At 46.0% G+C, this 23596-nt stretch overlaps 2 protein-coding genes across 2 annotated transcripts; one reads left to right on the top strand and one right to left on the bottom strand.

Moving 5' to 3' along the window:
• Nucleotides 1-37: 37 nt before the first annotated feature.
• dhrs11a (dehydrogenase/reductase 11a) lies at nt 38-19512 on the bottom strand. Its single transcript, XM_061056241.1, has 7 exons — nt 19162-19512; nt 5083-5292; nt 4171-4265; nt 2903-3032; nt 1890-1982; nt 1735-1800; nt 38-1642 (listed from the first exon to the last, which is right to left on the bottom strand). The coding sequence occupies exons 1-7, from the start codon at nt 19291-19293 to the stop codon at nt 1601-1603; spliced, it is 768 nt and encodes a 255-aa protein (XP_060912224.1). The 5' UTR covers nt 19294-19512; the 3' UTR covers nt 38-1600.
• Nucleotides 19513-20927: 1415 nt separating this feature from the next.
• On the top strand, nt 20928-23596 carry timm22 (translocase of inner mitochondrial membrane 22 homolog (yeast)). The gene is made up of 4 exons (XM_061055852.1): nt 20928-21212; nt 21745-21941; nt 22234-22306; nt 22401-23596. Exons 1-4 carry the CDS (start codon nt 20954-20956, stop codon nt 22475-22477), a joined length of 606 nt encoding a protein of 201 aa, XP_060911835.1. The 5' UTR covers nt 20928-20953; the 3' UTR covers nt 22478-23596.

Below are 23596 nucleotides of genomic sequence, written 5' to 3'. Positions count from 1 at the left end.
AAGTCGATCTGGTGAACAGAAAACAAACCATTTAACATTTTTCAAGCAATCTTTTTTTTTTATTCATTTAAAGGAGACAGTTCCACATTTCTTTCGAGCATACATGTGCATGGAGTTAGTGTCTTCCCCCTACATACGTTTGTTTCCAGTGTTTGACTTCCTCGTGAATCCAAAGTGCAGAATAACTGAAGGTACACACAAGAGAGGTGGACCAGAGAAAGGTGTGTGTGTGTGTGATTTCTGTCTGTGATGCTCTGATTTCTTAAACCTGGTGACTGAACGTGTTCTGGAAAATAAGCAGAGTGTGAAGGCCTTTGCACGCTGAGTCCGATGTGTTGAGTTTTTGTTGATTGCAAAAGTTTGCTGTTCGAGATTTGAAGCTGGATCCAAAGACAGCTGGACTCGGCTGAAGATGTTGAAGACATTTCACCTCTTCAAGACTTCTTCAGTTCTGAGGATGAGCGGGGAAACGTCTTCAAGATCTTCAGACGAGTCCAGCTGTCTTTGGATCCAGCATACCATAACCCGGATGACTGAGAACCTGCACAGATACTTGCAGGTTACGAGAGCGAGGAGAGTTTCTCCGGTCCATAAAGGAGCTGCAGACTCTCCAGGTGAGTTTCAGGAAGTCAGAGGTCCGATAACTGCTCGCTTTAGTAGAACCACACCTTAGACTGATTTTCTATTTACTGGAAGCAGTTCATCCAGAGCAGCGACTGGCGGTATGTTTGAGATCGAGTGGCGTGATCTGAGCACCGAGTCAACGGGACAGATCAGACTCCCGCCGCACGCACCAAGCATGCACGCCTATAAGAGATGGAAGCAAGAAAACAGAAGAAAACCGAACATTTTCTGAGAAACATCGGCGTCAGTGTGCAGACCTGATCGACACAACATGAGATCACATGATCACATCACTTTTTAAACGAGCGTCAATATTGGACGATAAATGGGACTCAGTGTGCGAAGGCCTTGAAGGCGGCCGGGTGGCCTAGCGGATGGTTAGTGAAAGCGAGTGCAGTAAAGTTTTGTTTACGGTTAGTGAGTATGAGAACACGTCTAGCTATGATCAAAGTTAAAATACTTATAAAAAAAAATTAAACCACAGAAAACAGTCATTTTTTCATAAACAGCAATTACCTTTTTTTCCATGTGATTTCAAAAAGATATGTCACATGACCTACAGAACAAAACACACAACATGTGCAATCAATGGCGTTCGCTCCCCTCTGACGTGACGGCCGTGCAGACGACCACGTGGCGCAGCAGCAGCAGCTCCCTCCTCTCCTATTTGTTGCATCTGTAGTCTGGAGATTCAGCTCAGTCCAGGACCAGGACCAGGACCAATCATCATACAAATAAAAAAAACAGGTTTCTGCATTCAGTAGTATTTCTGTAGTGGTGTTACAAAGTCCACGCCCAGCCTACTTAAGGCTCCAGCCCTCTTCGACCACGTCCCAGCAGATCCAACACCAGCTGTAGTTGATTTGTTTTGTACCCCAACCCCCCACACGCCCTTCTTCCTACGCCCAGCAGAGGTTGCTAAAGAGTCACCGTGGCTGCCGTCTGTCCGCTCCTCCTGCAGCTTCCCTTCTCACTGCTATGACACCTGCTCGACCGGCCTCATCTGCACATCTCCGATCTGATGAAACACAAAAAAAAAAGAGATCAATACAGAAACGGGACAGGGCGAGCGTACCGACACGTGTGATGATTTAAAGAGGAGAGAGATACCTGGACATGAGGGGGGGCTCCGAGGACAAACGTGACGGCACTGGCTATATCTTCTGCTTTCAAGCACTGCGGAGAGGAGAGCAGATGTGTTAACGATACAAACCTCCTCAGGTGTGAGTTCATTGTTGGACTCTCTGTGTTACCCCCTCTCTTACTTTCATACTCTCGTACACGGCGGCTGCTTTCTCCGGGTCGCTGTTGTGGTGCCGGAAGGCGAACTCAGTCTCCACCAGTCCAGGAGAAATACACTGCAGGGGAGGAGAGTCATCAGAGCATGAAACACAAACTGTCTGAGCAGAGCCAGTCAGTTAAATACAGTCAGGTCACATTTCTCGACCGGTGTAGGTAGAGAGCGAGGGCAGACTGTCCACTAGCCCCGTTTCCACCAGGCGGTCCAGTTTGGTTCAGTACGGTTTGGTACGGTGAACCCTGATTTTGTTTGTTTTTTCCATAGCCCACTGTTCCTCTTACTTGGTAGGCTGGGTGTAAAGCCTGATGGCTTTCAGCTACGTTACAGCGTGACACAGAGTAGCCCGCCAATGAAATAAACGAAGAAGAACGCGACTCACTAAACAAAGGGCAACAATGGAGGACATCCAGCAGAGGTCAGCACCTCCGAGGTCGTCCATGGGACGGAGCAACGTGCTGAAAACAAAAACAGCCTTGAATCACTCTCCCTCTCCTTTATTACCGCTGTCACACAGGAAGTGACGATTCTTCTGACCAATCAACAGACTGATGTGTGTCTAGCGCCGCCCTTTAGGGTCACATTGGGACGCCAACAGAAGAGACGCAACAAAAGTAGGACAGTATGGAACGGTTATTTTGGTACCTTTCCAACTATTGACGGTGGAAACGATGATATATGTACTGAGCTGAACGGACTGGACCGCTTGGTGGAATCGGGGCTTTAGAGGGTGAAAAAGCCAGGTGGAAACGGGGGCCGTACTCAGATGTTTTCATTCTTGATTGCTGCTGTGGGAAGCCGTGTTGTGTTTGGGAAATTTAATTCAGTATTTAATAAGTTAAGATCAGAAACCTGTGGGCTGATTTACGTGCCTCACTAAATGTTTCTTCATGCCAAGCTCCGCCTTCATGCAGACTCATGTATGTGAATAAATAAACAAAGGCTTCAGGTACAGATTAGCTGTTGCAGGTACCGACTCACTGTGGCTCTGATGTGGGTGTTGGCTTCTCGGAGCTCTTGTCGAATCCCCTCAGTCAGAGCCGTCACGGCGTATTTGGTGGCACAGTAGAAATGCTCATCAGCACTGGGTACCATCCTGTGCCCCCCCATACTGTAACAGGAGGCAGGAGAGAAGGTTAACCCCTCATATGCTGCACTGCACGTTATCATCATCTTTAGTTTTTTTAAACGTGCTCTTGTCTTTGGAGCAATGTGTCCCTTTGGAGTTACCGTAGCTGCCGTAAAGCAGTTGTTGTTCGTGTAATCCTGATCTCTGTTTACATCTGTATGTATGTTGAATGAAGCTGAAGCTGGAGAAGTTTTACCTCTCTATGTACAGTTTATTATTTTCTCACTAAGTTTATTCAGTGAGGCAAACCTAGAATCCTGTAACAACGCGTGTGTGAGTACTGGAACGTTAAGACTTCTCTGATAGGCTTCGCTCGGTCCGCTAACTCACACAGCAGGGTGAGGAGATGTGCTGCCAGAGCTTTGATCACACTGTTGAAATGTCAGGATAAAAGTAACGCAGCTTTAAGTTATTGATGAGTGAAATAAAGTAACAAATAATTACTGAAATAAGAAGCTACATGTGAAGGATAGACTGTTAAAGGAGCAATATGTAACTCTGACCCCTAGTGTTTAAAATGGGTACTGCAGTCCAAATTCAAAACATTGTAGAGAGCTGTCTCCCCCCCCTCCTCTCTAGAGTCGATGCTCACACAGGTCACCATGTGGTGGACACTGAAGCTTCAGTGTTTATCCAGCTCTGCATCGGTCTGTAAACCTTTCTGTGTTCTAACCTCTCTCCATTTTTCAAAAGCATCTCCAATATTGATCCTAGTTTGAGCACATTTCTGCTCGTGGAGCTTTTTAGAAACATGCAGAGGCTTTCTTAGAAAAGTACAAAAAAAAAATAATTTCCTAATCGTTTATTGACAAAGATAAAAGGTATTTCATGGGGCTGTCATGAAAGATGGATTCTTTTGTCTAAACATTTATAATATTTTTCTTGCCCGCTTCCATCACTGCAACACCTGTTGACCTGATAACTGCTCTCATATCTAGCAAACTGAGGGGCGTCCAAAACTGCCGTGTGGGGGTGCCTTAAAACCGCCTTGTAACATTTTGGTTCAACTGGTTTTACTAAATACCATCAAGATTAAAGTCGCCTTGAATAAACTGTCTGAGGTATTTTCACATGGATCCATCATTTGTCTGTAGAGCTGAATGTTATCTGCACAGCTTACCTGTTAATATTGATAATGTGGCCGTCGTCCACATTCCTCTCCTTCATTGATTTGTAGGCCTCACGGGTGCAGATGGACAGAGCTAACACATTTACCTGCAGGGAGGAAGAAGACAACCTTAACCATTTATGTATCCCTCTTCTATATCTGCTGTTTCACCATGTCACAAGAAGCTCATCAATGGTATGTAAAAGTCATCAATACAAGAATATATGCACAACGTCACTGTGATGTATCGCTGAGTCACAGGTAAGAATGGCGTGTAATAACGCTGTGAGAGTTTAGTGGACTGATGCTCACTGGGTCAGCGTGTTGGACCGTCTGAACCGGCTGCTCCGTTCCAGCTCGTGGTCTCTAAGGTTAAAAGCAAATGCTGCGGCAAGATAGGGGTAAGTGACCAAACAAGGTCAGCGTACAGATTAAACACGGGCTAAAAATACACGGCTGCACTCATTCACATGAGCTGCCATGACAACAGATGGACGAGCGTTGTGAACGCAGGACGACGGAGACTGTAGAGCAGGGGGGTCTGCGGTGGTCAAGAGCTCAATGAATCAGAATGTCCTAACAAGAGAAATAGTGCCGGCTTTCATTAGCGGGCCTCTGCTGTGCCTGCCAGAGCTTCTCCCCGGAGCCAATGAAGTGGCCTCTGTGAGGGGAGGGGATCAGTGTGTGAGTGTGTGTGTCTATCCATCCACACATTTCTGCTTTAACTCTTTTTCTCTTTGCACAACACAAGCTCTACAAACACAGGACTTCCACTCCCTCTGGGCAGAGACCGCTCCAGCTCCTCCCTCTGCTGTTCCATTTCAACTCAGCGGCCATTAAATCAATAAAGCAGAAACACAGAAACACTAACCCTTCCTATTCTACATAAGAGCATTCATATCGCTGTGTGTGTGATCCACCCACATCGATCATGTTCCTCCAGCCCTCCGTCTTCCCGCTGAGCAGCGGCTCATTGTGGGCGAGGCCAGCGTTGTTGATGCACACGTCCACTCCCTTGTGCAGCGTCTTGATGGCTGAAAACATGGACAGGATCTCCTCCTCGTTGGACAGGTCGCACTTATAAGGGATCAGTGTGCCGCTGTAGCCGGCGCTCTGACACTCTGCTGCCAGCTTCTGAAAAACACAAACAAGATACACGTTAAACCCCACGCTTATTCTTAAAATGATGAAGGGAAATCATCAAACAACAAGAGGAGCTGTATAAAAGTGAGAGAGGATTATCATCAGGACTGAGACACAGCCAGATATGTGCTGGAAATCATTAACCTGCAGCGCCGTGGTTCAGATACTGTGACATGGAAAACACGCCCTACCCACTCAGACACAGAGACAGCAAAGAGAGCGTGCAAACGTAAAACCAACAGCACATCAGTTGAAAATCAAAGAGAGAACCTGCCAGCACCAGTGTGACCACAACCTCACCGATCTGAGGACGTTTCAGGCAGATTCATTAAATTCAACCTTTTACAAAAATAAAAGCCATGCCTCTGTATGAGAAGAAAGCTCTGCACCGACTGACCCAGCTCGTCCCTCAGGATTCAGTGAGGCTGAGCAGGGCGCCCTCCAACCAGGTCAGCTGGCTTTCCACCACTGTGGGGTTTGATATAAACTGACACAGATCCCCCTGCCAGGCACAGCTGCAGCAGTCACCTGATGTCTCCCTCTGGGTGCCAGTCAGACAGGAGGGGGCACAAGGGTGATGAGGGTGGGGCCGGTTATACACGCAGACGATGCACAACACAAAGTCTCTGTGAGACATAAGCTTTAGCTAGTCTGAACTATTTCCACTATCATTTACTTTAAGATAAACATTTGAACTTGATCCTTTGCTTTGACCTTCTTTTAAAGGACAAATCAATGAGATGTGTAGTGAGTGAAATGATAAAGTGACCTTACTATATGATCAGACATTAAGGAAACATGCTATGTTGAAGTGCTGGCTTCTCTGACAACAATGCAGCAGTCAGTATGTCCTCCTTCTAACTTTAGATTCTGGTCCTGAATGCTCTGGATTTGTTTGGACCAGAGAAGGTAGGCGGTTTTAAGACACCCCCCACACGGCCGTTTTGGACGCCCCTCGGTTTGCCTGATATGAGAGCAGTTATCAGGTCAAGAGAAGTGGTTCAGATAGAAGTGATTGTACCCGACCTAAAAAGCCTCTGCATGTTTCTAATAAGCTCCACGAGCAGAAACGTGCTCAAACTAGGATCAATATTGGAGATGCTTTGGAAAATGGAGAGGTTAGAACACAGAAAGGTTTACAGACCGATGCAGAGCTGGATAAACACTGAAGCTTCAGTGTTCACTACATGGCAACCTGCGTGAGCATCGACTCTACACAACACTAGGGGTCAGAGTTGTAGCTTCTTATTTCAGTAATTATTCGTTACTTAAATTCCCTCATTAATAACTTGAAGCTGCGTTACTTTTAGCCTGACATTTCAATAGTGTGATCAAAGCCCTGGCAGTGCATCTCCCCAACCCTCATCCACCTTCTCTCGCTCCCGGCGCATCACCTAAAAATCTCTGCACAGCATTTCTCCCCAGTACCAGTCCGACCTCCTCCAAACCTTACACTGACTACTCACCGGGGACTAGATGAACAATAATTCACTGATGCTGACTACCTGTGGTTATTTTTCTTTTGAACATTATAATAAATGTGAAAACTTTCCTGCTAAGCAGAGCAGAGTTTGTAAGTTCAAGATGTTGATCGTTTTTGTAACATATTCCACAGAAGACTTTGCAGGATCCGTCATAGGGACCTGAATCTCTCCTGACAGCCAGGTTACAACTGATGAAAGCAGCAGAGAGTTTGTAACCATCACATGTAGATGTGGGGATTCATGTGAATATTATCCAACACATGGCTGACAGCTGGACACAAGAAGAACTACAGCACACCTGAGGGGCGGCGGCGTCCTGTAAAGCCGTTTATTGAGGAAAACAAACTGTTCAGATTCATGATGAAACTGGATTGAGGGATCATTTCGGCTTTATTTCTAACAAAAGGTGTACAAGAGTGAACACATCCTATCTTACACTTGAAGTGTGCAGATTTCTCCGCTCGTCTTCTAAGCTGTTTAACGGAGATTATCCCGAGAGAAGGCATTACCCGAATAAAGCTGTCAAAATCTGAAGACAGAAAAGAAATGCATACAACCAAGTCTTTTTTTTTTAAACTTGCAGTCGACAAGTGAACTGCTCGGTTTGGTTCATTCCCTCGAGATGTGAAGCTGTGATCACTCGGCTGTTCAGCTGCAGTAATGTCTTTAATTTTAAGTATGTGAGCTTCATTTAAATCACTGATCTCACTTCAGGCCTGCCCGTCTGAGTCCCTGTTGGACCGGCACTCAGGAACGAAAGGAGCTGGCAGACGGACTTTATTCAGAAAGGAGGTTAATGTAAAGAGGAAGCCAGGCCGCTCTTTTGTAAGAGGGAGAGAATTAGTTATGTGACTGTCGTTTAAGAGGGAGCAGCAAACGAGCTGTGATCACGCTCCAACTACAGGAAGTCTCAGGCTGTGAATCTCTCTCCTGCGTGTGTGTGTGTGTGTATGTGTGTGTGTGTGTGTGGGTGGGTAAGTTCTGGCACCAGCTGTACTTCCAGAGCCAGTACCAGCCCACATACTGGCCACACCGTCAGCCCTCTGTCCCACACATAATAAATCAGGCCTGTATTTAGCTGACAGGTGCACGCAACGCATAATTCATTCATCATGATCCAAACAGAAACCGGATATCAAACCTGTCACACCCTCAGAGAGCAAAGCTGTCGGGCTCGACAGAGTGGATCCAGAAGTAAAAAGCTACCTGAGTGTGACGATGGTTTTATACTCCTGAAGAAGACAAGTTTGTATGGTTGGTCACAGTTTGTAAACACAACATTCAAATTGGGCCCCTCCTCCTCCTGGGCTCATCGCCCCCCCCTGCCCCCCTGCAGGACGTAGTGTGTATGTTTACTGCTTGTACCTTCACGTCAAGCTAACGCACGCTAGCTCAAGCTAACCTCTGGTGTTTGTCACCTGCCTGTCCAACAGGAAGTAGACCAACTCCACGTCCACGGGTAAAAGCCAACACAAGGTTCACCCTCGTTTTAGAACGAGCTTTATCCACTTGGTGTTTCTCCTCACTCTGATTATATTTTCTCTTCTTTGCTGCTACGTCCACGTCCGTCATATTCACCAGTTTGAATCATGTCCAATCACTGAATTGTATCCTCTCCTAAACTCACCTGCTGCGCTGTCATTGGCTGGAGGAAACACACCAGCTCCACCCAGAAACATCCCGCGTCAACCAGAACAAACCAGAACAGTAAAATCCAGTCAGAGGACAGAGTCTCTGCAGACACAGTCACCACCACACATGTATGGAGGCCCAGAAGGGACGATGGAGCAGCTTCACTTTAGGAGAAGTCTGTATTTTATTTTGAAGGAGGAAGCTGCTGAATAAATAAATAAATAAATAATAATAATAAGGAGACAGAGAGATACAAACAACGAGTTACAACAGGTCATAACAGTAATGTGTGTACTTCGACCCACGCAGCCCTTCCGGACACATGTGTTCACGCCTACATGGTTACATTCATGACCTCTGACCCCTGCAGGAGTCCGTTATATAAGGTCTACAATGTAAGGGACATCATTGTCCTACATCACGTTCATCAATCATTCACCCACTCATGTGGAAAAGCTGCAAATGGACCAACAAAACAAGCGGCTGGAGATAAAAATAAAGATGCCAGAGTGCTGAAGGCAGACCAGCTTTAAGTGGAGAGGCAGATCGATAACAGCAGGCGGCGGCCGAGAGCCTAGAGAGATGGAGGAATGAGATTTCTGTTAGGTTGAGTCTCTCACCGACAAAATCAGGGATCGTTTCTTACAGACGGACCACTGGGCCTCCTCTTATTCTGTAAAAACTACAGAAGGTACCCTCCTCTATTTATTATGCTTCCTGTCCAGTCTCTTATGTACCTGTGACACATACACACACACACACACAAATGCCCTGTCATGAGGCATTTTCATCCTCATTACCGAGCCTGTTGTTCAGTGATCATAAAACAGTTTGCAGACGGAGGGAGGTGGAGAAGGAGGGTTGGCAGCCAGAGAGGGAGACAGCAGGAGAGCGAGAACAAAAAACTGAAAAATAAAAATCACTCTTATCAGACCGTTTGAAAGGCAGGAAGAAGAGCACAAGACGGGTCATGCACGCATGCCATCGTGGGAGAATCCGCCCCCAAAAGATGAATTCACAATAAACAACCCGGTTTAATCTTCACAAAAGTAACATCTGAGATGTAAGCAACAGCGCCCCCTTGAGCCATAAATCACAGACAAAGCATGATCAGAATACAGCCGATCAAAACTTCACTGATGAACACAAACTACCGACACATCCCCAGCACTCATTATCGAGCTGAACAACTCCTAGGAGACAAAAATAGACTCTTTCAAGTTCAGCCTGAGCGCGGTTATAGCTCGTGAGGAGTCAAAGGTGGCAGCGGGCTGTATAACAGGATTGCAGCAGAGGTGTAAATGGGATGGTTGTGTGATTATCTCCTCTTCTCACTGAGACACCGCCATCCAAAGGTCTAAAGGTCGACCAGGGAGGATTTTTTACAACACCACCTTCAGGATGGCCTCATCAGCAGAGGGAGATAAGAAAATAATTCCACCCTTTGTTCTTGAGCACAATCATTAAGAGAACCAAAAGGAGCGCCAGTCAGGGACTAAACACGCAGCCATCGATCGTTCAGATAATGTCATGAGCCTAAGTCACTCTGAATCTAAACATAGGGTTAGCTGAGGAGTCCATTAAAGAACGTTCCCTGAGAATCAAAGTGTGTTTGTGTGAGTACTAGAAAGAGCTTTCATAACCCTGATAGAGAAAAGGCAGAGCAGGCCGCTAGGTGTTGTGTAACAGACTGGTGCAACCAGTGTGTCGACATTTATTTTCAAAAACTAAGTGATAAAACCTGGGAGCATGCAGCAGCACATCTTTACTCCGAGTGAGACTGAGGACAGCGCATGGTTGGCATTTCTGACTTCAATACTAGCTGCAGACAGAAGCCTGCGTTGACTCATATGATTAAAAAAGGGCCTCTCCAGCTCTCATGTTTGTAGTGGAAACTAGCCGAGGGGTGGAGCTGCTTTCTAGGAAACCAGCGTGCATCATGTGCTGACTCCATCTTAGTCACGGGTCACTACAGCATCTGATGCCAACCTGAAGCCTGAGGAGCACAACCCAGGGGCGTGTCCAGACTTTTATTAACTGGGGTGGCCCACCTGGGGGGGCTCCGACAAATGTAGTATGGAGGCGGCTTAGCAAAATTATGGGGACACGCCGGACAAAAGCACCACAATTTATCCACATGCTCTTCATCGCCATAACGTTCCATTTTTGATGGAGAGCCACTTCATCAAGATCCACGGCGGATCCAAGATGGCCACCATGTAAAATCTTTAAGTGCCAAAATATCTTTCAAGCCACTGAGGTCAATCTTAGTGTCAAAATAGACATCGTATGCGTCAAGAAATGCATTAAAGCTATTGAGAATATCATATTGTAGCATTAGCAGGCCGTAAGGTTAGCAGGCTGTAGTGTTAGCAGGCTGTAGGGTTAGCAGGCTGTAACGTCAGCAGGCTGTAACTTCAGCAGGCTGTAACGTCAGCAGGCTGTAGTGTTAGCAGGCTGTAACGTCAGCAGGCTGTAGTGTTAGCAGGCTGTATCGTCAGCAGGCTGTAGTGTCAGCAGGCTGTAGTGTCAGCAGGCTGTAGTGTCAGCAGGCTGTAGCGCTAGCAGGCTGTAACATTAGCATGCTGTTACGTGTCACACGCAGACACCAGCTGTTAACTTGCACGTTGCAGACGGGGTGTGAGTGAAAAGAGGAAAAAGATGAACCACAGTGTTTTTTGTGTCTGCTTCTTGGTTTGTTGTTTAATAGCCGTTGGCAAACTGTTACAAGCACTGCCGCCACCTGGATTGGGGTGTGGAATACGCCATGTGTGATTTTCTTTTTTTCTCCACTCTGACATATTCATCGGATGACTGCATGCACCGAACCGTGACAGCTCGGGACAAATCCAAACACTGTTGCAGCCCTACTTGTTATGCAAGCTCGCTGGGATCTCATATAGTAAACGGCCTGATTGGTCTGGGCAGCTCAGTGACCCCCATGAATCCCCCCCCCCCTGCACCTCCGCTGTGCTGTCCTCTCTCTGCTTATCATATTTGAAGGTGTAAGCTTTACTGGCACTGATGTTCCTTTCCTGGGCCTCCTGCTACGATAGGTGGAGCGCTTCCCGTCCTGTCCACTTGAAGACTTTCTGGAAAGCTTTGCCTGTACCATCCGCCCGTCTTTGAGATTGTGTGTGTGCGTGTGTTTGATTGAGGAGGCCTGATGTGCGAACGGGGAATACCCTCATAAACGTTGAGTGCTAGCACAGAAGCAGGCCAGCATTAATTGAGTGTTCATTCGAGGCAGGGCGAGCACAGTGCAGAAGAAGCACTTTGTGATGAAGCTCAAACGGAGACTATCAGAGTTCATCAAGTTCAGTATTTCCCAAAAATCTGGGAGGGGGTTTGGGGGGGCTTGAATTGAAAACAAAGTGGATTGTTTTCGCTTCAACAGTAGCCAAATGGGATTTGTTGCTGGGTGTTTGTTTGATATTGGACACATTTTATGGCCACTCTGAAGCTTACATGGTGAATAGACCCGGCTCAGGCTGGCTCAGTTTGAAAGGTTTCCTTTTTGGACGCGTCTGATCAACACCATCTCCATGAGACTGTCTCGAGTCCGTCTGTGTTGTCATCAACGTAGCATGCATAATTTATGATGCGGTTCATAGCTGTCATCAGGGCTGTTCTCAGGTGAGCCTGACCGATGTCTTCTCTACTTCTTGGCTCATTGGTTACATTGTCTACCTTCCCAGGGACAACTGATGCAAACTAGCTATTAGCTAACTCTGGTGCAATTACCTTGAATTGTGTGCTGCCCCTGTAACAACAGAACTAAAGATGAAAAAATATCAGCATCGTATTTAGTCACGTGCTGATGGCGGTGCACCTCATCACAAATCTCACGGTTCAAATTGGATCACGCATTTTTGCCACAGAACAAAACGTTTTATATGGTCTGCAAAAAAAAACAAAAAAAAAACGTTTCTACAATACGGCCATGATGCATGTCTTCACATTTTTATAGTTCTTCAATTTTAGAGTGTGTCACTTCCTCAGTTTGCACTTCATACCAGGGCGGTCAGCGTTAACAAGTTAATCACAATTAATCTCATGTTATTTTGTCCCTTCAGGCTCACCGTAGATAGTGGTCCTCAGTGTCTCCCTGTAGTCTCAGTGATGTAAAAGAAGAACACTGCTGCATCTTTGAATGTCTCATTTCACTTTAACAAACTCTCAGACAGCTCAGCTGACAAGTCCAAAGTAATATCCACCTTATGACATCACACATTGACCTTATGACATCACACATTGACCTTATGACATCACACATTGACCTTTGTTAACGTTTCCTCGACGTCAGTTTGGGATCCCTAACCACTTCCTGTGTCTAAGCTTAACTTCATGTCCTGACATGCGATTCATTGCAATTATCACAATTAAAATGTTATCGTTTGACAGCCTTAATGTTAATTAAATATTATACTCTGCACACGCCATGTATTGCACAACAGACATCCACTTTTTCACACTCACACTGTAAAGCCACCAGAGTCATATTGTTGTTTCAGGCTTCACATGTAAGACACTTCCTGACTGTTGCACACTTTGGACCATTGCACAAATAAAATAGACTGACTTTTCGTCATCTCCACCTTCTCTTATTCCATACATCTTGTCTCTTTAGGACCGCTGCTCTGGAGGGACTCGCGCTGGATGAAATGTTGTTACGAGCTGTGGTTGTGGGAATGCTCCGTCTCTTGGGGTCAGAATCCATGGAAACAAGATGGATTATTAGTCAGGTATAAGTCTTTGTCAGCTCGTTGTGTTAGTGGAAAACGTGCAGTCAGTGGAAAACGTTTCTGCATGGGTAAGACAAAAGCATGCGAGCTAAAGAAGCCTTGACGTAACTCGATGAGCTCAGGAGAAAACCGACACGGGACACCGACATATCGCCAGGATTTCTCTCACAGCTGATGACAAGTGACAGAGCAAAAAGGAGAATACTATAACTTAATGATGAGACTATTCTATTTGCCCCCCCCCCCCCTATAATGGTAGGGGAAACACTGAAGTCTGTATTTTATTTTGTATTTTAAATACAGAAAAAGATTTGAAGATGAAGAGAATAAAAGAGTGATAGAAACAGGAAGTGAGGCTGAGAGAGTAAAGCCGTCTGACCTGACCCACTTCAGATCTATTTACTGTGAGACAACAGGACGGGCCGTCCAGACACAGCCTACAGGATGTGTCCGAGACGCCTTCAGATGTGCTGACAGACCGTCAACGATCGACTGTTGTTGTTTCACCTCAGCTTCTGAAGCATGACTCAGCACTTTTTTTTACCTTCTCTAGACTGGGCACCGAATCAAAGCTGGTCAGCCAAGGGCTTAAATGAACCTGCTGTCTCACCTGCCAAAGAGTGAGCGGCTGAATTAGTCCCTTAAATAGAAGATGCTTAAGCTATACAGAAGTTAAAGAAAGTGAAGCAGCTAAAAGCTTTGAGCAAAGATGCATGAACAGGCAAATACTCACTAGTCTTCATTTAAATAAAAGCCAAATTAAAGACCAAAAAAAACACACAGCGTGAGCACATAACCAATGTGTTTAAAAGCCGCCAGCACTGCCTGTCCAGAAAACAAAACATCTATCCATCCCTTATGACCCAGGTCTGAGTTATGTAACAAAAAAATGATTTTATTTATTGCTGAGCATAATCATAACACAGCTTTATCTTCTTTGGTCATATTTCATGCTGAATCACTCCCCAATCTCCAGCTAACACAGGCGCTGTGTGTGCCAACCACAAATCCATGTGGCATTATAAAAACCCACACATTTTGTTTGCTAAATTTATCTGATCTAAAACTGCAGCAGCCTGAGCTTTGAATTTTGACAGATGCCTCTTCTGTGGGAGGCCTTGCGGCACCCATGAAATGAAAAGTGTCATAATTTTTAAAATGATCTACTAATAGACTTATTTATCGTCAAACAAATGTTCCTTCTGCATTCAGGCGAGGTTCAAACAGAGGTGACAACCTGCAGCAAGGATAGTAATGAAGGGATGCCCTTTGCATAGCATGTTTGAGTGAAATCATTCAGACTCGAGCTTTAGAGCAACAGGGGCGTGACTTAGGAGACTCGTCTCTCTGCAGACAGCCGCCCGCTGCTTTGGTGGAGAGAAACGGGGTCGCTACAAACACTCTCCAAGCTGGCTCGCAAATATTTGCGTGTGCTGCTCAGTTCAAAACTGATAAGCTAACTGCAGTGAAATTTGAAAATTAGACTTGAGCTGGACTAGTCTTCAAACACATTAGTACATATTCAGATATGACCCTAAAGGAGGATCTTTCTTTTTTTTTTAATGGTGATCTCACCGCTGACATCACTTTCTGCAGCGTTTGGTTGTTATGAGAATGTGCACACATATGGCTCTCAAAGGCACACTCTCGGCCTGCGCTGGAGGCCACAACTGAACTGTTAAAACCTAAAAAACGAGCACATTGTGTGCAGTGAAGAGATTTGTCTTCCAGCTGAATAAAAGCTTCACCCTCTTGATTTCACAGGTTTCACAAGAGTTAATGAGAAGCTGTGCCGCTGCTACTTGGATCGGTTCTGTTGTCTCCATTCCTGCACAGAGCCCATGGTGACCACACGTCTCTCTTCACCTCGCCGCCCCCCCTCTGCCATACTCTTTAGTGTCACACACAACACAACTGCTGCCACAACTCAACACTGAGCTCACTCCTCAGTTACTTCTAGAGCACAAACACCATCATCTGAATACAAATGTCCTCATCATGGCTGATTAATATGGCTTACTGGAAATTAGATATTTGCTTTTCAAAAACACTGATCGTAAAAGCTTCTTGGATTTCTCAAAGTGAAGGAATAAACACCGAAAGGGAAGTGAAGAACAATTGCTTAGTGATGGACACTTACACCCCCCCACTCCACCCCAGCAGCAGCATGCCAGGCTTGGCAAATCTACAGCAAGAACCCAGTTTACATCGGAGAGGGAGCACAATACTGGCTTTGTCGCTCAGCTCACACAGACAGCTCTCTAAGGTCTCGTACAAGTCTTCAAATGTGTCACAGAAACCTGTCGCTCTATACACACTCATGTATTCATCTCTGGTTTGGCCAAACCTATAGGCCTACTGAAGTGGATCCAGACTCTTCTTTCATGCATCACAAATTACAACAAAGAAGAGACCAGATTTCCATGCTGGTGATGAATTCAGCTTTCTAATATTATACTGATTTGTTTGTATGCATTTGGGGATTTTAAATGTTTGGCCCTTGTTTTTGTCTTGCACAACACTCAATTGAGGGCTGAGAATCTGCTGAAGGTTAACTATTGGCAGGTGGGATCATGTGACCAGAGTATGAATTCAGGGAGAATCTCTATTGCACAATTCACTCTCACTGTATACATGTTTGGGCAGGGCTGTACGTGTGCAGAGATGATGGGGAGAATATTAAAAAAAAATCAGTGTGCTGGGGAAGTTTTGGTTTCATCGTTGAGTATAATGACAAGAAAGAGAAAACGATGATGACTACAAGCATTGTTTTACTTGTGACGGTGACGCCTACTAGAATTACGGAGTTTGTCCCAAAGTTTACAGGATAAGTGTACAGCAGGCATACAGTTAGCAAACTGTAGCATTAGCAGGCTGTAACGTTAGCAGGCTTTCCAATAGCAGGCTTTCCAATAGCAGGCTGTCACGTTAGCAGGCTGTCACGTTAGCAGGCTGTCACGTTAGCAGGCTGTAAAGTAAGTAGGATGTCGCATTAGCAGGTTCTGCCATGATCGTATTTTCCATATCTTTATCAACATTACGTCAAGACAGACCGAATGAACAACAAATCATCCTCAGAAAGACAAAGCAACATGTTTGCACATTTTTGTCTTCATTTCCCACGTCTTCACGGGTAATGATTCACAAGCCTGCTTCAGATTCATATTTTTACGACAGGGTGAGCCCGAGTTCCTTTTACTGCTCTGGTCTAACTGTGATCGTGCAACTGTAAACAGCACAGCGGAAGAAACGGGTGTAACTGCCACTTTACTGTATACAACATCTAAATATGTTAACAATGATGGACACACCCAATCTACAGCTCATGTTAAAGGTAGCTGAAGAAAGCTAAGGGAGATAGAGCAGGCGTCCTTCAAACGAGGACTGGAAGCTAGGACAGGTGTGGGCTGAGGAGAGCGCGGCTTTATTATTGGCTGACGAGATAAGGTGCAGCAGCCTTATGGCTTATGGTGACACAAAGGCCTGCGGGGAGAAGCAGATGAATGTGTGTCACAGAAGTTCAAAACAACCAGTGCTTGCCTCCAACAATCACCTTCAGGATTAATTAATGTTTTAATCACAGCTTTAAATCCCCTGGTTCAATATGCAGATGACAAACTGACATACAGTTGAAACAAAATCACTGCTGGCACTAATTACTTCCACAGTCACGATGAGAGCAGAGCTGAAATACTGATTGGTCTCGTAAAACTCTTCGTTATTCAGCCCATTGACCTTAAAGAAAGCGTGTGTTCCAACAGCACACGTTTCTGAATGAGCTGGGAAAATGTAAATTGAGATCTACCTGGCATGCGTTGCTAGAAAGATTTTAACAAATAGCATTCATTGAAAATTGGGGCCAACATTTTGGATCTTTTAAAAATAAGCCTAAGGACCTTATTTGGCCATGTTGTCGTGACAACACGTAAAACGCTTCGTTGTGGCTGTCATGAGCACGCCAAGTCAACAACGACGTCCTTTACATGCAAAATGTTCTTCTCATTCCTCTGCAACTATTTCATTTTTAAAGTTGTCCCACCACCCAAATTCTGTCCGGGTCTCGTCCAAAACCACCAAGTGACCTCCGTCGTCCAATCAGGCGTCTCTGCGCGTCAACATAGTGGGAGAGTAACTGTGTATGTATGTGTGAGCATGTAAAAAGTCCAGTTAGCAACGTTAGCACCAGCGCTAGTTTGGTTACGTCTACCATCGCAAGTTTTCCAAAAGGTGGGTTTTCACTGACCTGAATCAGAAAAGGCTACTTTTTCAAAAACATCTGCCAAATGTTGACTTGGCCCAAGCGGCAACCTCCAATATTGAAAAAAAGAAGCGCATTATCCTGCAGTTCCTCGAGTGTCCACTAGAGGCTGGCTGCAGAAGCACAGGAAGTCACATACACACCCATTCAAAAAAGCCTGTTTTTACAGAAGAGATTAACATGTTTACAGCCTGGTTCAAACCAAACAGGTCTATATAATAGACATAATTATTTAAGCCTGAGGTCAAACTCACTGGATCTATTTTTGTCGTAAGAATCTGTTAATGTTGGACCGCTGCTGAACCTGACCTCTGACCGAACTGTACAAGGTCAACTGATAGAGAATGACTTATCCAGTGAGGCTTAATGACAAAAAATATTCATATCAGAGATTACAACAGATAATGGGTGTGGCTGTGTGCAGAGTAAGAGTTGGTTTAGGAGCATCACAAAGTCTCTCAGGGTAGAAAAGATGGAGCTACGGACTGAGCTACTGCTGCCCCAGAAGTAAACTCTTGCATTTCAGCCGCTCCTCCAACGGAGGCGGTGCTCTCAGAGAGCGACCTTAGAAGTACACAAATTATAATTCATTGGACTCCTTCTTCAAGACAGGAACCAAAGGAAATTGAATAAAGGTGCAAACGACTAACGTTTGGACTGCATCGTCCTCAGAGTCAAAAAATATATTCTTTGTTTACCACTACTAGGTCAAAGTAAAAAGGAGGCATCTACACTGTACTGCAATAAAACTAATGAAATGAAACGTGCAGTATCATCACAACAAAGCTTCTTTCTTGTGTTCTTTCTTTTACTCAATCCCTATCTGGGCAGCAGTAGCTCAGTCTGAGGGACTTGATGTAGGTACCGTAGGGTCGCTGGTTCAAGTCATGGTGGGGACCAAATCTAGTAATTGGTCTGTTTGCTGGAGAAGTGCCAGTTCACTTCCTGAGCACTGCCGAGGTGGCCTTGAGCAAGGCTCCAACCCCCCACCCCACTCTGACATCTCTCCATCAGTGCACGTCCACAGGATTGTGTTTGTGCATTTGTGTGCGTGTGTGTGTAGCATGTTTCAACAACAGAGTGTGAAACTGAATTTCCCCTCGTGGGATTCAAAAAGTATGTCAATGTTTCCCCTACCATTATATTAGGGGGTGGCCTGCCCCCCCAAGGGCCCTCCCGCCCTCCTTGAAGGTCAAGTAAAAAATACAAATAAAAGTTTTTTTGTTTTTTTTTTGGAGGGGGGGGGGGGGCTTTTTGTGCCTTTATTGTAAAGATAGGATAGTGGATAGAGTCCGTAATCAGGGAAAGAAGTCATTTAAAGATACCTTTCTGATAGAAAAGGACATCTGTCATTAAAAGTAACGCATGAACACCAAGATTCCTTCAAGTGTTTGTGTCGGCTTGTCGTCCCCCCCCCCCCCCACATATTAATATGTATTAATATGTATTAATACATATTTATCCACAAACTGACCAACACTAAATGCACATGTGGCATTTAACTGAGAGCTGCCATTACTTGTCAAAAACATGCAGCAACACCAGGCTAGTGAAGGGACTGGGCCTGACATTACGGCGCGCTTATATTCTACGTTTTACGGTAACTGAAGTTGTAGAGCTAATGTTAGCTAGCAGTTAGCTAGTTTGTTGTCGCTCTGACAGAGCTAGCTTCTTCTGTAAAGACAAAACGACTCATCTAACGGAAGGAGGGGAAATAATAATGAAAGATTAAACTGCCTACCTCTATTTTGTCGACACTCCTGGCACAGCCGACGACCCGCATGCCTTGCTGGACCAGTGCCCGGGCTACAGCCGCTCCGATCCCCACAGAGGCTCCGGTCACCAGGGCCACTCTCCCTTTCCACCGCTCCATCTCCAACACACTGACTCCGACAATTACACGACAAAACAGCTCCCTCTTCCTCTGCCTGCTTAGTTTAACCTGACACAAATGTCGTTATCTGTGTTATTCTCTATGTTTTCAAATGTAGGGATCATGCAGCAGCCTCCTGTCTCAAGCTGTGCCGCATCCAGGACAGCGGCGCGCAGTGTGCCTGAGCCCGGATCCATGCGGACAGCCCTGTTGTGTGTGTGTGTGTGTGTGTGTGTGTGTGTGTGTGTGTGTGTGTGTGTGTGTGTGTGTGTGTGTGTGTGTGTGTGTGTGTGTGTGTGTGTGTGTGTGTGTGTGTGTGTGTGTGTGTGTGTGTGTGTGTGTGTGTGTGTGTGTGTGTGTGTGTGTGTGTGTGTGTGTGTGTGTGTGTGTGTGTGTGTGTGTGTGTGTGTGTGTGTGTGTGTGTGTGTGTGTGTGAATGTTTGGTTCACATCACCTCCCACTTTCTTTTTTGAGCCCTCGGGCCTGGAGAGCTGCGTGTGGTTATGTACCGCCACCTACTGGAGTGAAGCAGTGACTGCTGGTTAAACTGAACATCACAAGACTTAAATTTGCAACAGAAATTAGCCTAAATATAGTCCCATCCAGGGGGACCACCAGGAATTGTGGGTCTCATGAAAATATATCACAATGAGCCCCCACCATCACAGCCCAAACCGACCCTGCACAATTCATATAAGCACACCTCCTTGATGAAACACACACTCAAAAGATACAGTAACGACTAATTGCTGAAATAATGAAGGATAGACGGTTAAAGGAGCAGTTTGTTACTCTGACTCTAGTGTTTAAAATGGGTACTGCAGTCTAAATTCTAAACATTGTAGAGAGCTGTCTCCCCCCCCCCCCCCCCCCCTCTCTAGAGTTGATGCTCACACAGGTCACCATGTGGTGGACACTGAAGCTTCAGTGTTTATCCAGCTCTGTATCGGTCTGTAAACCTTTCTGTGTTCTAACCTCTCTCCATTTTTCAAAATCATCTCCAATATTGATCCTAGTTTGAGCACGTTTCTGCTCGTGGAGCTTATTACAAACATGCAGAGGCTTTTTAGGTCGGGTACAATCACTTCTATCTGAACCACTTCTCTTGCCCACTTCCATCACTGCAACACCTGTTGGTTTGACCTGATAACTGCTCTCATATCTGGCAAACTGAGGGACTTCCAAAACGGCCGTGTGGGGGTGCCTTAAAACCGCCTACCTTCTCTGGTCCAAACAAATCCAGATCATTCAGGACCAGAATCTAAAGTTAGAAGGAGGACATACTGACTGCTGCATTGTTGTCAGAGAAGCCAGCACTTCAACATAGCATGTTTCCTTAATGTCTGATCATATAGTAAGATCACTTTATCATTTCACTCACTACACATCTCACTGATTGGACCTTTTAAAGAAGGTCAAAGGAAAGGATCAAGTTCAAATGTTTATCTTAAAGTAAAGTTCTCTTGCCCGCTTCCATCGTCATTTATAATTATTATTATTGTTATAACCGTATTATAATTATTATGTTCAGAGTGTAACCTGAAGTACAGCTCTGACGTTGTACACTCCAGGACAGTAGGTGGCGGTATACGCTCTTAAACGTTGGTTTGCGAGCCGCCAATAAACCAACGAAGAAGAAGAAGCGCTGTCATTGAGAAACATGGCGGCCTCCAGTGGTGCTGCGGACGGTGCTTCCTCCGACATGCAGGCTTCGGCTTCGGTCGGTCCGATTATGGACGGCGCTTCGATCCAGTACAGCATGATTCTGGACCACCTCATCGGGGACAAGAGGCCAGTGAAGGACCTGAGCCCCGGCGTGATGGGGGGACTTCCGGTGCCTTTTAAAAGCGACGAGCAGAAGATGATCGAGAGGGGGATGGAGAGCTGCGCCTTCAAGACGGTGCTGGCTTGTGTTGGAGGTATAAGCAAGGACACTAGCATACAGTACATGGGGGGCCTGGGCCTGGGCCTGGGCCTGGGCCTGGGCCTGGGCCTGGGCCTGGGCCTGGGCCTGGGCCTGGGCCTGGGCCTGGGCCTGGGCCTGGGCCTGGGCCTGGGCCTGGGCCCTGGGCCTGGGCCTGGGCCTGGGCCTGGGTCTACATGGACAACATGAGCTGTTAAAGTCCAGATCACAGACACTTACACTGACTGAAATGTCATAGTGTTATAATGTCATAATGGAAAGCCATTTCTAAATAGTTATAATAATTAGGGCTGTCACCATTAACTACTTAATCTCCTGCTATTTTTGTCTCCGTAGATAGTGGTCCTCAGTGTCTCCCTGTAGTCTCAGTGATGTAAAAGAAGGACACTGCTGCATCTTTGAATGTCTCATGTCACTTTAACAAACTCTCAGACAGCTCAGCTGACGAGTCCAAAGTAATATCCACTTTAGTAACCGATTATATGTCCAAACATGAGTCTGAATGCATGAATGCTTTTTCCCCACAGGGTTTGTCCTCGGAGGTGCTTTTGGTGTTTTCACAGCTGGTATCGATACCAATGTTGGCTTCGACCCCAAAGACCCTCTGAGAACCCCGACAGCCCGAGAGGTCCTCAAAGACATGGGCCAGAGGGGGATGTCCTACGCCAAGAACTTTGCCATTGTGGGGGCCATGTTCTCCTGCACAGAGTGCGTCATAGAATCAGTAAGTCTTCATCATCTGTCTGTGACTTCCTGATGGTAGAAACCGCAGAGCCTTACAGACGTCGCTGGTTATGTTAGTTCAGGTTCATTTTCAGTGCAGGTCTGCACGACCTTTAGTTCTCTCATCTCCACGCTCAGAAAACACGGCGAGGCGTTTACATGTCAGTGTTTCTGAAACCAGGATGTTTACTAAACCTGAGTCACTGATCCGTCCTCGTGTAACGCTTCTTATTCCTGTAACTGCTCGCATGTTCCCCTCTGAGCTGTAACACGGTCCATGTTTTTCTTTTCAGCATCGAGGGAAATCTGACTGGAAGAACGCCGTGTACAGCGGCTGTGTGACGGGAGGAGCCATTGGACTGCGTGGTATGTTAACGTGGTACTTTGATGTTTGATATTGAATGTTGAATGCGTCCGCCCCCCCCCCCTCACTGTTGGTTTCTCTTTCTCTGTTTGGTAGCCGGTGTGAAGGCGGGGGTGTTGGGATGTGGAGGCTTTGCGGCGTTCTCCGCTGCCATCGAATATTATCTGCGGTGAACGACGACAAAAGAGGCTCCTGACGAGAACTTCATCGACGCACATGAGGACGAGCTGGTTCAGGACTGTGAATGGAGGATTAATGCGAGAGCGGGAAGCTTTGCATTGGGTTGAAGAGAGAGAGAGAGAGCGAGAGAGAGAGGTTCCTTTCTGTGCACGCTGGAGATAACAACGTGGGCGGAGAGACAACCCGATCGTTTTCACCAGCGTCTCGTTATTTTTGTCTCATGACATTTAAGCAAAAACGTCCTGTAAAACAAATCTCCAGACATGAAGCGGAGAGACTCTGCTTCTGAGCTGAAGGTTCAATGATGAAGCTGGCTACACACGCGGCGATTTTAGACCCAAATCAACGACCCGTTGGGGGGCGTGCTCCGCTTGTTTGTTGCAACCGATTATCAGTCCAAACAATCCTCCAGTGTGTGGTGTCACTACGGTTATTTTACTGCTCCCCATTGAGTTGGAGCCTCCAGATCTGGAGTCATAAACACCAATCGTGTTTGATTTTTATGACTCAGGTCGGACTGCCTGCAACAGAATGCCTGCAGCAGCCAATGAGAGCGAGCAGACCGGAAAGCGCCACCAACCGGATGTTGTGTGCTCTGACAGCTCCCCCTCAGCTCGCGCTGCACATTAAATGAAGCCGCACACAATCCGTCTTCTCAGCCAGGATCTCAACCGTGTCTCATTTTCCTTTTTCTTGCTGCAAAACTGAACTCACAGCAGGACAGCCAGCTGATCACGTCCATCGTCCTCCATGTTTGTTTTTCTCCTGAAGTCACGTTTGATCACGTGAGATTCTGTGAGATCTCGTGTCTGTGACATCGTTACTGCATCTCACGGCTGTGTCGTCACATGTCTGCGTTCAGAGGATTATAAAGTTAAACATCGGTTGAATCTGTCCTCATGACGGTGGTCTCCTCGTTTTTAAAATCTGTAAAGAGTTGAAAATCGCCTCGTGTGCAGCCAGCTGAAGACATGTTGAAAACGAATTCTATCGTTCTGAACAACAGAAACCAATGCCGGACCGTTTTAATGCCGCTCTTGTTTCAGAACCTTTGTATCATATGTCACCAACTCATCAGGATTATTTATATTAAACAAATTTTTCTTTCTTAA

Source organism: Labrus mixtus, chromosome 14 (assembly GCF_963584025.1).
Source record: "Labrus mixtus chromosome 14, fLabMix1.1, whole genome shotgun sequence".
In the NCBI taxonomy this organism is placed as follows: Eukaryota; Metazoa; Chordata; class Actinopteri; order Labriformes; family Labridae; genus Labrus; species Labrus mixtus.
This window is presented reverse-complemented; position numbering and strand designations above follow the sequence as displayed.

Coding starts and splice junctions, on each gene's coding strand:
- dhrs11a (XM_061056241.1), bottom strand. CDS start 19,293: ATGGAGCGGTGGAAAGGGAGAGTGGCCCTGGTGACCGGAGCCTCTGTG. Junction 1,983..2,902: donor ACACCCACATCAGAGCCACA/GTGAGTCGGTAC, acceptor CCTCCCCTGCAG/TGTATTTCTCCTGGACTGGT. Junction 1,643..1,734: donor GAGCCCCCCCTCATGTCCAG/GTATCTCTCTCC, acceptor GTGTTTCATCAG/ATCGGAGATGTGCAGATGAG.
- timm22 (XM_061055852.1), top strand. CDS start 20,954: ATGGCGGCCTCCAGTGGTGCTGCGGACGGTGCTTCCTCCGACATGCAG. Junction 21,942..22,233: donor CAGAGTGCGTCATAGAATCA/GTAAGTCTTCAT, acceptor TTTTCTTTTCAG/CATCGAGGGAAATCTGACTG. Junction 22,307..22,400: donor AGGAGCCATTGGACTGCGTG/GTATGTTAACGT, acceptor TCTGTTTGGTAG/CCGGTGTGAAGGCGGGGGTG.